At 44.0% G+C, this 17,201-nt stretch overlaps 1 protein-coding gene across 1 annotated transcript in view; it reads right to left on the bottom strand.

The window, feature by feature from the left end:
- DNAH3 (dynein axonemal heavy chain 3) overlaps window positions 1-17,201 on the bottom strand; it is a 403,897-nt gene that overhangs the window by 317,939 nt on the left and 68,757 nt on the right. Inside the window, exons 9-11 of the mRNA XM_078777885.1 lie at window positions 8,478-8,624; window positions 5,250-5,429; window positions 3,847-3,980 (exon numbers count right to left, since the gene is read on the bottom strand). Of these exons, the coding sequence (XP_078634011.1) occupies window positions 3,847-3,980; window positions 5,250-5,429; window positions 8,478-8,624 (461 nt within the window). The remainder of the gene's footprint in view (window positions 1-3,846; window positions 3,981-5,249; window positions 5,430-8,477; window positions 8,625-17,201) is intronic.

The following is a 17,201-nucleotide window of genomic DNA, read 5'->3' on the forward strand; positions in this document are numbered from 1 at the left end:
CGTTGGCACTTTTGAAAGTGCCTATGTTCTTTCTCTTCATTGGATCCCACACTGAAAGTTTTCCTTCTGTAAGGCGTTCTTTGACAAATGTCTGGAACAACTGTTGTCCGATGGCATCGCGGTCTACTATGTCCTTTGTTACCTTTTCATCAACTACTTTCTTGGTAAGAAGGTTACACAGGTCACTCTCATCGGTTACGAATGGGTCTCCATGAACAACAAATACCTCTGTCAATCTAGCGGAATTTCTCATTACTCGGGTGGACTTTCCCCCTGTGATCTCGTGGTGTTGGTCTCTGGTATCAGCACCTTCCATGCCATATTCTCTTTGAAACTCCTCTACTAGATTAGACAAGTCAGGTGCAATCAGGAAGAAACGGTCTAGAGCTCTCTCAATTTGGGTTATTCCAGTAATGCCTCCAATGACCTTGAGTTTGCGGTTCTGCTCAATTCCGTGATCTGGACCTATTGAAGTGAATGCAGCAATCCCCTTCGTCACACAGAAATTTCCTTTCAGGAGTTCTGCCCAGACATCTGGAAAAACTTGTTCTGTTTGCTGCATTGTTGACAGGTACAAAAGGAGCAAACGTGCGTAGTTCAGGTGGTCGTGAGCAAAGAAGTACTTGATAAGAGCTTCAGTAAGATAAGCTTGATAAGAGCTTGATATTTTGAATTTGATTGCCATATTGAAATTAATTGTTTTTGTACTCCTTGGTATTGAAATTATGGGTATTATCATTAATTTGGACCTCATACTGTGTTCAGAATACCAGTTTTAATGGAATTGATATATTTTGGCGGCAATCTTGGATTTGACACCCTTAATCCGTTTAAAAAAATTAACAACCTATTTTTTCGAACATGTGACACCCCAAAGACAAGGAATCAAGTGGAATTTTGCTTTTAACAAAAAAAAAACACGACAGCCATTTTTAAGACATAGCAGCCTACACTAATAGCATTTTAAAATCATACAGTTGTGGCCAAAAATATTGGCACCATTGCACTTTTTTCAAATAACACATTTTCTTTTAAAAAATACGTTGAAATTGACTAAAGTATTTGGTCTCCACAATTCTTTATTTCACTGTTAATATTACAGAACCTTTGTTTTTGATTCAGAAATTAATATATCCTTTAAAATCAGAAAATAAAATGAAATGCCATTGACAAAATTATTGACACCTGAGACTTAATATTTGGTAGCAAAATAGACTTTGAACAAAATAACTGCAGTCAATAACTACCTCTAGCCATGAATGAGCTCCCTACACCTCTCTACTGGTAGTTTGGCCCACTCTTCTTGTGCAAACTGCTCCAGTTCTCCCAGATTTGAAGGGTGCCTTCTCCCATCTGCTGTTTTCAGATCTCCCCACATGTGTTCAATGGGATTTAGATCTGGACTCATTGCTGGCCATTTCAGAACAGTCCAGCATTTTGTCTTGAACCATTCCTGGGTGCTTTTTGAAGTGTGTTTTGGGTCGTTGTCCTGCTGCAAGACCCATGACCTTCGACAGAGACCCAGCTTTCTGACCCTGGGTTGAACATTGCGCTCCAAAATACCTTGGTAATCTCCTGATTTAATGATGTCATGCACACATTCAAGGCACCCAGTGCCAGAGGCAGCACAGCAACCCCAAAACATCACGGAACCTCCTCTATGTTTGACTGTAGGGAAGGTGTTCTTTTCTTTGAAGGCTTCATTTTGTTTGCTGTAAACATAGAGATGATGTGCTTTACAAAAAAGCTCTCATTTGGTCTCATCTGTCCACATAACATTCTCCCAGAAAGATTTTGGCTTGTTCAGGTGTGTTTTGGCAAACTCCAGTCGGGCTTTCTCAGCAGTGGGTCCTCCTGTGTCTCCTTCCATAGAACCCCCTTTCATCGACTTGGCGACGGATGGTGCGAGTTGAAACTGCCGTACCTTGTGTCTGAAGGTCAGCTTGAATCTGTTTGGTAGTTGATTGAGGTGCTTTCTCTGCCATTCAAACAATCATGCGCTGCAATCTTCGATCACGTTTTCTCTTGCGGTCATGTCCAGGGAGGTTGGTCACAGTGCCATGGGAATTAAACTTCCCGATAACATTGCGTACGTCGCAAAGTTGGCTCCTTGTCTTTTCTACAGATATTACTTTGGTTTCTGCTCCCAAGAACTTGCTGCTTGTGTACCTCCGCCATTTGCGAAACCACGGAATACTCGACAAGCCACTGCATCTCATGATTATTGTGTGGCTATTGACAACTCAAGGGAGAGCTATTATGATGTTTGTTTCTTCCCTACCACTGCCAAACTCTGGAACTCTTTACTTTCCCATCTCTTTCCAAACACTTGTGATCTTCCGCTTTTCAAAAAGCAGATTTTGTGCTTTCTCAAAAACCCTGAGGCTATTCTCTCTTTCTTCACTTTTCTATCAATGCAGCTCTTTTATTTAGGCTTGGCCTTGATGAGGACTATATAGTCCGTGGCTGGAGCCTTCAACATAAAGAAGAAAAAAACAACACAGATGAGACAAACAACACAGTCACTGAGCTTTGGGGGGAGTTCCGTCATTTCCCGGGCTACTCTGGCGCCACTTATCTCACCGCAATCAGCAGGGCATTTCCTCAGAAGGAATTGCTTGTTACATATCATAATAATCAATCAATAATCAGTAAAGCTACGGATAATGGCAATGTACGTAGCATAATAGGGTGCATGGATGATACAGGGTATGGGCAATAATAGCGTGTTTAGGTAACTTGTTCAGAATGAGCGCATGAGGGGAGACTATGCGTTCTACCAAGTGTCGTTCTAGTTTCAGATTGTAACCAGATTAATTTAACATATGAAATAAACACAAGTGCTTGATAGATGCTCCCTACAGATGAACCTAGGGGTTTATTGAAAGATGCAATTGAAGGAAAGCTACTCGGAAGGAGATCAAGACGAAGACCTAGAAAATGATTGCTGGACATACTGAGAGATCAAAACACTCGTGGGGGATTAAAGAGACAGTCAGGATGTGTTCGTGGATTGATTCCTTTCCCAAATGGGGGCTTTCCCCAGCACAAGGTTTCTTTTAGTTTTCAGCGAGATGGAGAACTAATGTTGTTCGTGAAGGATCGTTCTCTCATTCTGCTTTGAATCTCCTGCGACCAACAACTCCAAGAGGCCGAATCTCACACATTACTAGGGGCCGCGTCACCGAATCATAAGCTTTCTGAATCATAAGTGTCACGTTTGGCCACAAGTATCTTTGCCAAGATGAGGTTTTGCAGTCGCAACAACTTCATTGGCTGGTACTACATGTTTAAAATCATTCAGAAAGGTTTGCATCCCACGTTTCACTGGACTGATTATTCCCTCTCGTGTAAGCGGTACCTTGTCCCAGTTCTCTTGACCTTTAATTTGTGAACACTAAACCCTTATGGGCAATAATAGCGTGTTTAGGTAACTTGTTCAGAATGAGCGCGTGAGGGGAGACTATGCGTTCTACCAAGTGTCGTTCTAGTTTCAGATTGTAACCAAATTAACGAAACACAAGTTTTTGATAATAAGTTGAATAATTTTGCTCTGATTTTCATAATGTTGAGTTTTATGGATATATTCCAGATGTGGACAAATTTTCTTAATTTACTCTGTATCCCTATATGTTGAAGGTCAAGCTCATATGATGGTCTGAAAACGATATGAACACCATTGGATCTCAAGCCCGGGGGAGGTTTCCCCTTGGCGATCGCTTTGTGATCGCAGATATCTAGTTGATTTTTTGCAACCGCTGTGAGCATTCAATTCACCGCCCATTGCAATGAATACTTGTAAGGAAGTTAATGTGCACAGACGAAGTGTAAAATGCAAAATCTCACTTCTGAGGTCCAATTACGTTGATGTCTACAATCGCCGTGGCTTTCTCCATCAGATCGAGCACAAAAGGCTCATCAGCGCTCACGGTTTGCAAGAACTGTTCCTCCCTGAGATCCGGGAAGAGCTTGCTTTCAACCTGCGAGCAGGGGGGAAATCGCTCCATCCGAATGCTTCTTCAGAGAAAAACGTCATCGGATAAAACATTGCCAATTTAAAAATGGCTGAGTAGGGAGATGATCATATCACAATGAATGCAAATCACTACTTGCTCGCCGAAATAAACACGAGTGCTTGATAGATGCCCCCCTACAGATGAACCGAGGGGTTTATTGAAAGATGCAATTGAAGGAAAGCTACTCGGAAGGAGATCAAGACGAAGACCCTGGAAAAAGAATGCTGGACATACTGAGAGATCAAAACACTCGTGGGGGATTAAAGAGACAGTCAGGATGTGTTCGTGGATTGATTCCTTTCCCAAATGGGGGCTTTCCCCAGCACAAGGTTTTTTTTATTTTTCAGCGAGATGGAGAACGAATGTTGTTCGTGAAGGATCGTTCTTCATTCTGCTTTGAATCTCCTGGAACCAACAACCCCAAGAGGCCGAATCTCACACATTACTAGGGGCTGCGTCACCGAATCATAAGCTTTCTGAATCATAAGTGTCACGTTTGGCCGCAAGTATCTTTGCCAAGATGAGGTTTTGCAGTCGCAACAACTTCAATGTAATGGCTGGTACTATGTGTTTAAAATCATTCAGAAAGGTTTGCATCCCACGTTTCACTGGACTGATTAATTCCCTCTCGTGTAAGCGGCACCTAGTCCCAGTTCCCTTGACCTTTAATTTGTGAACACGAAACCCTCATGAGTTGTCACAATAGGTTATTCCGAACGTACATGCTTCCTGACCCTTGACCCCGCTTTGATGCAAACATCTCTGACTAACTCCAACCCTCTACAAACGCATGTCCCGATCCCATCTCCCTCTTTTGCTACTTGACGGAAGGCTAACACCCATGCTTCCCATGGCAGTTGACACAGCTTGATTAACGCTCCTGTTGATTTTTAGGCATGGATGCCACCATAGTGTATGTGGTTCCCAAAAAAGTGGTATCGATCATCTCGGCCTGAATGTAGTATATAGATCGAGTGTGAGCGGCATTAGGACATTAGACGCAAGATAGGAGAAAGATAGAGTAGAATAACACAACGTCTATACCTGATGATTATAACATGGCAGGTAGGTAATGAAAGCAAAGGTATACAACTCAAGATTCCCAGGAGAGTTCTTGCAGCACAGAATGACATTGATGTTTGGCAAGCTTTGTGAGCATATCTCACCTACTCTTCTCGAAAGATACCTGATTGGAAAAGTGAGTATTCAAGCAATCCCATTGTTGTCACAAACCCGCGAAATCCCAGTGGCGTGGCCGATGATGGTGAGGATGCAGCTCCGAAGAAGCTGTTTGCAGGTATCGAAGGTAGGCTCCAACACGATGTCCGTCCCATGCAAGCACAACTCCAATGAGAGCAGGGCAAGGCATGGGACATGAGGTCGCTGGAACTCGTGGTGAAGGTCATCACCGGCCTGCTCGACACAAATCTCCAGATGGTCTCTGTGGCCCAGGCTCACAAGGTAAATGTCGTGTACAGACATTTTATTACCATCGCATTTGGAGAGGAAATTGTATTTGGGTCCATTTTTTTGTCAGTGTTTTTGGCTGTCCGAATAAGTACTATTTAAATTGCAGTGCGCTTATTAATTACGTACCATTTTAACGTGAGTACGTCTACCAATTACATACTATTGAAATATGGGTACATCTTTTACTTACGTACTATTGGAACATGAGAATGGCTATAATTACGTACCATTTGAACCTGAGTAAGTCTATTGATTACGTAATATTGGGAAGTAAGTATGTCTATTAAATACGTACAATTGGAACTTCAGTATGTTTATTAATTACATACTTTTTTGTATACTTAGTCCAGGCACGTATGAGGTAACACATAGAACATATAATAAAGGGAGCATGAGACAACAGGGGGAGAGAGACGGAAGCACAACAACAGTAGGGAACCGCGGCATCAGGAGATGTGTGGAAGGGAGAGGGTTGGGGCGGGGTACACGGGATAAACAAGATGGACACTACAGAGGCTTTAAGGAAAGAAAACAGGGAATTTGAAGGAGGTGGATTTGGGGTGGATTAACAGGGGTAGAAAAGATCAAGGTTGGAAGTAGATATGAGATGGTGGTGAATAGCTGTTTTGAAGATCTGGAGGGAGGAGTGGGATTGAAGAGAGCATGGGGGTTTGTTCCAGAGGTGATAAAAAGAGAAACGAAAGAGTGAAGGTGAACAGAGAGTCTTGATTTTAGCAGTTTCACCAGAAGATGGTTGCTGGCAGACCTTCTGCATCCTGCAGGACTATTTGCGGGACAAAGCAGACAGACCATGGTGTGCACGGCTGGAGAGGAGTCGGTAGAAGACAGAAAGACCACCAACCTGCCTGCGGTGAGAGATTGAAAGGCCCTCAGAATCAGCTTCAACGTGGGAGATAACAATGATCCCAAGAGCCTTGGTTCCTACAGCGTGAAGCCGAGCGAGGTGTGAGGCAGGTGCACCACCCCAGAGGGGAGGGCATTATTCCATTGAGCTGCAGATGAAAGCTTTAAGTGTGGTGAGGAGCTCAGGTGTGCCAAGGAAGGACTTCGCACAACGGAGGATGCCAAGTCGGTGACTTTTTGGAAATGCTTGGAAATGTGGCTTTCCCAGCATGGCAGATAGTGAGACCCAAAAGCTTGATTGACAGAACTTCTTCAAGAGGATTGTTGAGAAAGTTGATTGGAGGGTTTGCCAGATGGTCTTTTCTGAGAGACAAGGTGAGAGTGTGAGATTTGTCAGGATTGAAAGACATATTCCACTTGTTTGACCAGTTTGAGATATTGTCCAGGTCTGCAGAGCGTGAAGAGGCTGCTGCCTGCCGATCTGAGGGTTGAGAGATGGAGTGGCAGAGAGTGGAGTCACCTGCAAGAGATAGAGAGGATTTTCCAGAGAGTCGGAGAGATCATTGATGAAGATTAGAAAAAGCACAGGGCCCAGAACACTGCCTTGGGGAACTCCAGCCTGGAGAGGAAGAGATGAGAATAAAATTTAGAGCCACACTTTGACTACAACAGGAGAGGAAGTCCGCAAGCCATGCATGGAGGTTTCCATGGATACCGTAAGAGGAGAATTTGATGAGCAAAGTGGGGTGCCAGACCCTATCAAAGGCACGAGATATGTCAAGGGACACGGCTCTGATTTCGTGTCTAGTGTTGAGGACCTCCATCCATTGTTGAGACAGCAGAAACAGCATGTCCAGAGTAGAGTAGCCTGGTCTGAACCCAATTTAATGATCTGAGATCAAGCCATTGGAAAAGAGGAAGGATTTGATGATGGAAGCAATGATGGATTCCATGACCTTGCTGATGAAATGGAGCAGGCTGATTGGTCTGTAGTTGCAAGGATCTGTTTTTGCACCTTTTTGTGTAAAGCGGTAATGTTTGCCGATTTCCAAGATGCTGGCAAATGACCTTGAGCAAGAGGGGGTGAAAAGAACAGAGAGAGGGTGAGATAGAGTGGCAGAGCAGGATTTTAGGACCCATGGGCTGATTCCATCAGGTCCAGTTACAGAATCAGAGTCGAGGCTTGACAGAAATGTCTCCACCTTGTCAGGAGAGAAGGGCACAGAGTCCAGGAGCAGCTGGGTTTGACTGGGTAGGGTGGGTACAGAGAGTGATGGGTTTGGGACACAAGATTTTGAAGCAAACACAGAGTTGAGACATTCAGCTTTTTCATGTGCAGTGTCATCTGTATGGCCATTTGAGGTTAGGGAGGGGATGGAGGGAGAACAAACACCAGAAACAGATTTGACCAGACTCCACCAGGATTTGGAGGAGGGAGACAGGTTTGAGAGTTCAGTCTTGAGAGTAGAGAGATATTGTTTCCTGGATCTCCTGAGTGTAGACACACACTTGTTCCTGGCTTTGTGAAAGGAACTAAGATTTCCTTCAGTTGGATTTGCCTTCGATGAGGCGAAGGCAAGTTGTTTCAAGGCAACTGCCTCAATTACATATTGGAACATATAAGTACATATAATTTTGTAATGGAATGTATTAATTCCCGGTAAGTCTATTATGATTTACCATACATAACCAGCACACAAACATACACCAAACAAGTCTTAGTGAGGGTTTGCAATCTGTGATCGCTCTTTCTTGTTCATGATAGAAGATAATTTTTACAAATGTACAAATGGATTCACGAATGGAGGGATCGTTAGGTGTGTATTTGTGAGGGTAAAGTGTCATAATGCCCATCGTGTACATGCCATATCCTTACCGGTACACTCCCACATGCCACAAGAAGTATTGCTTATTTAAGAGAAAACCGTGAGGAAATTTGTCCGGGATACCTGAAAGAAAAGGACAACTTTCTCTTGAAAGATACTGTAGAGCATTTCATTTGAAGGGCCCCCTGCTGGCAAATCACTAGAACAGCAGATATAAATAAAATATGGGAATAAAATAAAATGGATGAAATGATTGATGATACGGGGAAAAGGAGATTGAAAGAAAATTGAAGTCCCTCACCTGATGTTCCTGCAGGAAGTGAAGCAGGCTCTGGAGTGACTCTGTGACAACCTGCCTCAGTTGCTGAGACATCAAAGCAGCAACACAAGAGAAGAAGGCCTGACCAGCACACCCAAGACGTGCCTGGTGGTTTTGTGGTACAAGTCCCTGCCAGGTATCCACATGGTGCTTGAAAAGAGATGAGCATCGGAGGATCCACCTGGTACAAATGAATAAGAATGGAGATGTGTCCACTGAATCACTTATTTATTTATTTTGTCTTATTCACATCCACTTCCAAGTTGTGCGACCATGGAGCTTTTATCAGAGTTTTATCAGAGTATCGGAGCTATCAGAAACTCCACAAGAGTTTTATACATAAACCTGAGGTTACCATTTCAGAATTAAAGGGACAACTGCTGCTGTTTGAATCATTAAATGACTTGAGTCAATTCCTCTGTCTACCCACTTACATACATACATACATACATACATACATACATACATACATACATACATACATACATACATATACATACATATTGTTACATTTATTGGGGGTAGGCAATGGAATATAGTAGTCCAGGTAGAATTGTATGCTCCATCTGTCGTGAAGAAGAAGAACCCCCCATGTACCATAAGTAGGGATCCGTTTAGACCAGATGTCGTGTAAGAGTGTATCTTTGTCCTCATGATGAGGGGTGGGTTATGTTAATTAGTTAGGGAATAATGGTAAATCCCCTGTATGTAAATCGCCTCTGTACTTTTCCCCTGGTTCCCTAATGACACAGACCACACCAACCATGCACGCTGCACCTAAAATAAACATTAAATAAAAAGTAACCGGAACAAGACATTGAACAATACCGCTGGCGCTGCCACCTGCCACATCGCAACATCAAGCAGGCAGGTCGGTGAGGCGACGCCCCAAAGAGCAGTGATTCGTCCGGTATGGTCGAGCGATGAGAGGGACCCCGTTGATAGGAGCATGCACGGAGATCATCGCATGACGTCAAAGGCTTGATAACAAAAAGACTGGAGTCCCGACATTTTGTCCTCTTGCGTGGGTACAGTCATTACCAGTAGTCGCATATTACACTCTTGCATGGGAACATTGGTGCCGTGCGGTCACAGATACTCTCGGTTCTATTGGGTCCTGGCTTTTGTGACAAACAGGCATTTTTGCATATCCTCTTGTGCTGGATTTTCATTATGGGCGGTGGCAGTTCGTGCACTCGCTCCCTTGTGCTGGCTCTTGGCTGCGCCTGGCTCATGTGTGCCTCTGTGAAGAGAACCTTTCGGAGCTTTGGGGAGCCTTTGTCGCGTTGAATGAGGGGAGGCTGTGCAACTTTGTGCTCTTCGGAGGAGCTGGGGACCGTGATATGCTGGCTTTCCCGGGATTGAGCGCTAAGAAGTTTGGCTGCCTGCGGCACAGCTCGGTGATCTTGTGATTGACCGGCACCATTGGTTGAGCGCTTCGACATGTGGTCCTCTCGTTGACCAATCCCACCAAAGTGCTCGTCGAGGCCGGAGTCCCGACAAGCATCAATTGGGTACTAGAGGCTCCGAAATTGGATTCCCAGCCGAGGTGTCTTGTCCCCGAGCTGGATTCGGACAGAGACGAGTCGGGAGATAGAGCCTCAGAAAAACTGGTCCCCATAGTGAATTTGGAGCAGCTGCAGGGAGGGGCAGAAGACCCTGAGGAAGGGGTTGTTAGCTGCAGCTGTGGTTGTTGGGCACACGAGGCCAAAAGTTTTAAAAGGAAATTTAAATTGAGATTTAAATAGGAATTCGATTTGGCACAGCCTTGGAGGGAATTGGTCCCCGGGCTGTGGGTTTACTATGAGGGGGTTAGCCTCCATTGTTCCCTCTCGAACTTACCAGACCTGCGGCTGCCACGCACGAATAACTTCGTACCTCAGCAGATTGTGAACCAGCAACTATGAATGCCAATTGGTCCATCGCGCGATAGCTTACCTGCACCACGTGACGGTCTCAATCGGGGAACGTACTGTACGTACCCTCCGGCGTACCAAATTTTGACGGCGAGCAAAACCGTTGGTAACCACCGGGGTAATGCTAATTCTGTTACGGCCGATTGTTAACCTGGGTGTGAGCAATGGCAGATCAATGGAGGAAAAGACATTCATGGATATAGAGAAAAGGAAACGTTTAACGATTTGATTTCTTTACAAATATTTACAGTGAAACTTTTCAATCGGAAAGAAAAAGGGACAAGAAGCAGAAACTTAGCTTATTCTATGCCTTATCACGATGACAACAAATAAATACGACATAGGCCCAGCACACATTCATGGGGGAGGGGAGGGGATAACGAACGTTGGAAACCTGTTAGCACAAAGGCCATGATGTTCCAGATGCCTCTCCTCGTGGTGTCCTTCATCTAGACCTCACCAATGAGCATCTGGTCGGCAAACGGCAGTCCTCAACACGAGCAGGTAATGGCGATCCCAGCACGGACAGGCAGATGAGGGTCGATTGTCAGCACAGACTTGGGCGGGTGAGGTCGATCGTCAGCCCAGACTTGGGCAGGTGAGGTCGATCATCAGCACGGACTTGGGCAGGTGAGGTCGATCATCAGCACGGACTTGGGCAGGTGAGGTCGATCGTCAGCATGGACTTGGACAGTTGAGGTCAATTGTCAGCACAGTGGGTGAGGTCGATCATCAGCACGGACTTGGGCAGGTGAGATCAATCCTCAGCACCGACTTGGGCAGATGAGGTGGACTTTAGTACGTGCACCAAGAAGGAGTCCGGCAGCCAGCAGAGAACAATGAACACGTGCAAAACGAGCAAGTTCAAGGCCTCTTTGTCGTGTCCTCGTGCAGTGAGAGGGAGGAGGGAGAGTCCAACTAAGAGAGGAATCATGTGCAGAGACTGAGTGAACCCGGCAAAGAGGGAGAATAATCTTGCAGGCACATACTGAGTGAACCCAGCAGAGAGAGAGAGAATAACGTACAGAGGCCTGTGAGAGAGTACGGTTGAGAGCCGATGCACACGTGCTGAATCAACCCGGCAAAGAGAGACAGAGAGAAAACACGTGTACAATGGCCTTTTGTCCACCCTCGCCGAGGTTGGAGGGGAATGTTCGAGGGTGTCCTGGATCCCAATTGGTGGAGTCCGTTACTCCACCCCACAAGCTTCCCTGAAATTCTTCAGGCCCTGATTGGTGGATTGTCACTTCCCCTGCCCCCACAATCTCTCTCAAAGGAACTTTTACCTGGTGCTTGGATGGTGTGCCTTTGAGCCTGTGTGCATTGCCTGGCAAAATATCCCTTATGAGTGGAGGACCTGTGTTTCCCTCACCAACGCATAAAGACATACTAGCCTGAAATAAGGCGAAGGGGCTAAGATAATGCTCTGCAATGAAATAACTATTCTAAGGGACCTGTGTGGTGGTTGTCATTACTTTTTCATGGTTTCCCGAAACCACAACAATATATATATATATATATATATATATATATATATATATATATATATATATATATATATATATATATATTAGGGTGGTCCTCAAATGTAAACATTAACTTTTCTAAAGTGCTTTTCCATTTTTTTATTACACCTGTAGAGAGAACAAATTGGGTAAAATTTCATTTCATTTTGAAAACTTTTACCACTGTCACATGGCCCCTGATAATCTGCTAATCAGCACTATACAGAAATTATTTTGGTTTGTTTCAGTTATGATGGCGAGTGCAAGTACTTCAAGAAGAGCAACCAGAAAAAAGAACCATGTGTGGCTGATAGGCTGCCATCTTGAAAAACTACCAGAAACTCGGCTCCCATCTTGGCAAGAGATTCTGCAGCGATACTTTAAGCTACATCATGCTGAGAAATTGGACATAAACAGGGCCGCAACAACTGTTGTTCGTGAGACATTATGCATCTGGGAGAAAGCACGGATCCCACTGCAGATGAGCAGAATATCATTGCAAAACAAGAGAGAAAAGTAGAACAATACAGATCCATCCTGAAAGGAAAGAGCCGGCGATCGGTCCCTCAGATAAAGAAAGAAGAGCAGTTTCAAACCGGTCTACGTGACTTATTTGACATTGCTCATGTTGATGTCCTTGATCTGATCAAAATACCAGAGGACTGTGAATTCCTTAATGCACAATGGGAGCCAGGTCGACGGGGCTTTATGGTTGGTGTTGACAAGGTGCTAGCAGGAAAAGAGGAGCGCACACATCAACGTGACAAGGTGTTGACTGAAAGAGAACAGCATGAAAAAGAGAAGCAAGCAGCGCGAGAGGAGACTCTTGAGCTATCATCATCAACAGACAGCAGTGCTGAAGCGAGTGATCATGACGACTCTGCTGTTCTATCTGCTTCAAAGAGGCAGAGCCGAAAGCGTGCAAGTAGCATTGTTACACCGGACCTAACAGCAGCTCTCGGCCGCACCAAGGTTAGCGATCGATCAGCTGTTCACATCTTGTCAGCAGCAGCCTCTGCTCTGGGATACGACCCTTCAGAGTTGGCCATCAACCGCACATCGATCAGGAAATCCAGGCGGATCCAACGGAAGACAATTGCAGGTGACATCCAGGCATCCTATGCTCCAAACACAAGTCTGGTGGTTCATTGGGATGGCAATCTCCTTCCAGACGATGGGACTAAAAAAGTTGATCGCCTTCCTGTCATTGTCAGTGACCCACAAGGAACTGGAAAGCTTCTGGGTGTGCCAAAGCTGCCAGCAGGAACTGGACTAGCAACAGCTGCTGCTGTTATGCAATGCCTCGAAGAATGGCATTTGCAAGACATGGTGGCAGGTATGAGCTTTGACACGACAGCCAGCAACACTGGTTCAGCAATTGGTGCGTGCACTATTTTGCAGCAAAAGCTTGGACGACCACTATTACATTTTTCATGCCGGCATCACATTCTGGAACTAGTGGTGGAGGCAGCAATGGCAGCATTCAAACCATTTCTTGGTCCATCAAAAGGACCTGAGATAGCCATCTTCAAGCGTTTCCAGTCAAACTGGAATTCCATTGACTGATTGACATCAGTCAAACTGATGCCTGATGACCTGGACTCTGTAGTTTCAGGTGTATTTTTAAGTTGCAAAGAAGATGTCGTTTCATTCTGCATCCAGAAGCTGGAATCGGGCCAACTACGAGATGACTACCGTGAACTTCTTGAGTTGACTATTATTCTGTTTGGTGAGCGTCCTCCGAGAGGATTCAGGTTCATGCAGCCAGGAGCCATGCATCGGGCAAGATGGATGGCCCGTGTGATTTATGGAATCAAGATCTACTTGTTCCGTGATCAGTTTCGACTGACCCCAAAGGAACTCACTGGCATAAAGCGTTTTACAGCATTTGTTGAAGCAGTGTATACCAAAGCCTGGTTCAGCGCTCCATCTGCCATTGGTGCTCCTGCTGGAGACCTAGCTCTCTTAAAAGCCTTCATTTTCTATCCTGATTCAGTGATTGCCGAAGCCACCAGCAAAAAGCTTTCCAATCACTTGTGGTACCTCAGCGAAGAACTGGCAGGACTTGCTCTGTTTGACGATAGTGTTGAGCTTGATGTCAAGCGAATGATGGTAGCTGCTCTTAAAGAAGATTGCCAAGAGAATCCTCAACCACGGGTACATGTGGATCTTACAGCAAAAGAAGCCATCGCTGCCAAGACTGTTGCAGATTTTGTTACTTCTGCCTCACTGCGAATTTTTACTGCATTCAAAGTCAATACTGACTTCCTAGAAAAGGACCCTGGTGATTGGGCCGATGACCCATCATTTCAGTCATCACAGCAAGTCTTGCGTGGTATTGCCACTGTTAACGACTTTGCAGAACGTGGTGTAGCATTAATACAGGACTACAATCAAGTCTTGACAAAGGATGAACAGCAGCGCCAGTACCTGTTGCAAGTTGTTGAGTGGCATCGCCATCAGTTCCCTGACGCAAAGAAGATAAGGAGGAAATAATTTACCACATAACTTATTAATGAGGAATCAATGGTCTGGAGGACTCTTACTCTGTGTGTTTATGATGATTGTCATACATTCTTACTGATTTGGGATTATATCTGAGTGTTAGTTTATTAAAAACAATTTTGTGTGTCGATACTGAAACATTGTAATTTTCAACCTATGTGTGACAGTAGTAAATAAAGTCGTATGGAAACCATCTTTGGCACATTTCATTTTTTCACAATAAGGAACAATTTTAGCAACAAGGACCTGAAAAAAGTACAATTTTATTTTTTGGTGTACATTTGAGGACCACCCTAATATATATATATATATATATATATATATATATATATATATATATATATATATATATATATATATATATATATATATATATATATATATATATATATATATATATATATGTATATAAATACAGTGAAACCTTGACTTACGAGTGCACCAACTTACGAGTTTTCCGAGATACGAGCCGTCGCTCGGGCGGTTTTTTGCTTTGTGATGCGAGCCGAGATCTGAGTTACGAGCTTACACCACCCGCCACTAGGTGGCCCAACGAGCGTTCAGGTCACGTGGTTATCTTGCCGTGCAAGCATCTCTGCCGTATATCGCTGCTGCTTTGTTTTCGCATTTTTGTTATTTTGGAAAATTTCTTAGTTTTAACCATGGGTCCTAAGAAATTGAGTGCCAAGGGCAGTGCTGAGAAGAAGAAGAGGATGATGATGTGCTTGGATATAAAACACGCAATCGTCGAAAAACATGAGCGAGTGTGCGTGTTGTCGACTTGGCGAGGCAGTACGATCGTAGTACTTCTACGATATGTACGATTTTGAAGCAGAAGGAGTCGATAAAGGCTATAACGCCAGCCAAGGGCGTTACGATTATTTCAAAGCTCCGGACCTCTATCCATGAAGAGATGGAGAAGTTGTTGTTTGTGTGGTTGACGGAGAAGCAGCTCGCAGGAGATACCGTGACCGAGAGCATCATGTGTGAGAAGGCCCGAGACATTTACGGGGATTTGGTGCAGCAGGCGGCGGGAACATCAACGGACGAGGCATCGGAAGAGTCATTCAAAGCCAGTCGGGGATGGTTTGATAATTTCAAGAAGAGGACCAGCATTCACTCCGTCGTCAGGCATGGTGAGGCAGCAAGTTCGGATGTGAAGGCAGCTGAAGATTTTATTATAACTTTTGCCGAACTGATAGAAGCCGAAGGATACATCCCCCAGCAAATCTTCAACTGTGACGAGACAGGGCTCTTCTGGAAAAAGATGCTGAGGAGGACGTATATAACGGCAGAGGAGAAGAGCATGCCAGGCCACAACCTGTTCAGAGTGCCGGCGATAGCTCGCCTTCTCTTTGTTGAAGACACGGTGAGATCCTTAACATCCAACAACTAATGGGACGCAAACGGGGCGCCCAGTTTAGCGGTACACACATTGATGAATCACCCTGCCTGTGAAACACCGACATGACAGGTTATAGCTGGGTCGGGATTCAAACCCAGGCTGGACAGTTTAGAGTCAAGTGTGCGTACCTCCAGTCCAGGCCATCCTGCCAACTTGTATGCTGCATACAGGTGAAATATAAAGCACGAGATATTTATATATATATATTTCAAAAAAAATTGGTGTGGTTTTTGGGGGGCTGGAACGGATTAATAGCATTTCAATTCATTTTAATGGGGAAATTTAATTTGAGAAACGAGCAAATTGAGTTACGAGCTCGGTCACAGAACGAATTAAACTCGTAAGTCAAGGTTTCACTGTATGTATATATATATATATATATATATATATATATATATATATATATATATATATATATATATATATATATATATATATATATACTGTATATATATATATATATATATATACTGTATATATATATATATATATATATATATATATATATATATATATATATATATATATATATATATATATATATATATATGTCGGGCATGGGGGGGGGGGGGCACCACGTGACCCAGGGCACCTGAAATATATATTTAATTGTGTCTTTCTTTTGCTTGCTTCAAAACATGTTTCACGGCTCGGTCAGATCCAGCCTTGGAGACATTTTTCAACATTTGCCAAAGGGAGAAGAGTTATGGGAATAGTTGCCATTTAATTCTTGTTTGCCTACAAGTTAACCTCGAGCAGAGTATGATTTAATATTATAATAGCCGTAGATGATTCTGTCTGTCTGTCTGTCTATCTGTTGGGTGTCTGTCCGGGGTGTGGCTTACTCGGTTTGCAGAGTAGCTCCACCCATAGCTCCACCCATTCTGGGAGTGGCTATAAACAAATATCCACCATTTTATTAACTCGCATAGCTTTGAGTCCTGTTTTGTAGGCCCGTGGTGTCTTGCTCTCCCCCAGTTTTATTTCAAATCAAATTCGATAAATCATTTCATTTTTCACAGTCGCTAACATAGTTTTAGACTCGGTTGAAAAAAAACGGGAAGAAAATCCGATGAAAGTTGCCGTTTATAGAACGAAATGAATTCTCAAAGGCCTGTAACTTCAAGGCCATTGAGTCTCTCTCACGCCTTTATCTCCAATCTAACTCACCATATGATTTCATTTTTATCGATGGTTTTACTTTTAGACTCGGTGTCAGCAATAATTGAGAACAATCCACACACGCGGGAAAATGCAGAGATATATTTTTTAAAATCGCGTCATGGTGTATCATACACCGCCCAACATGACACCGCCAGCAATGTGTCGATATATATTAAAAATTCGCTTTTGCTTTTCCGTTATGATATATTAC

Source organism: Myxine glutinosa, chromosome 1, assembly GCF_964187855.1.
Source record: "Myxine glutinosa chromosome 1, kmMyxGlut1.1, whole genome shotgun sequence".
NCBI lineage: Eukaryota > Metazoa > Chordata > Myxini > Myxiniformes > Myxinidae > Myxine > Myxine glutinosa.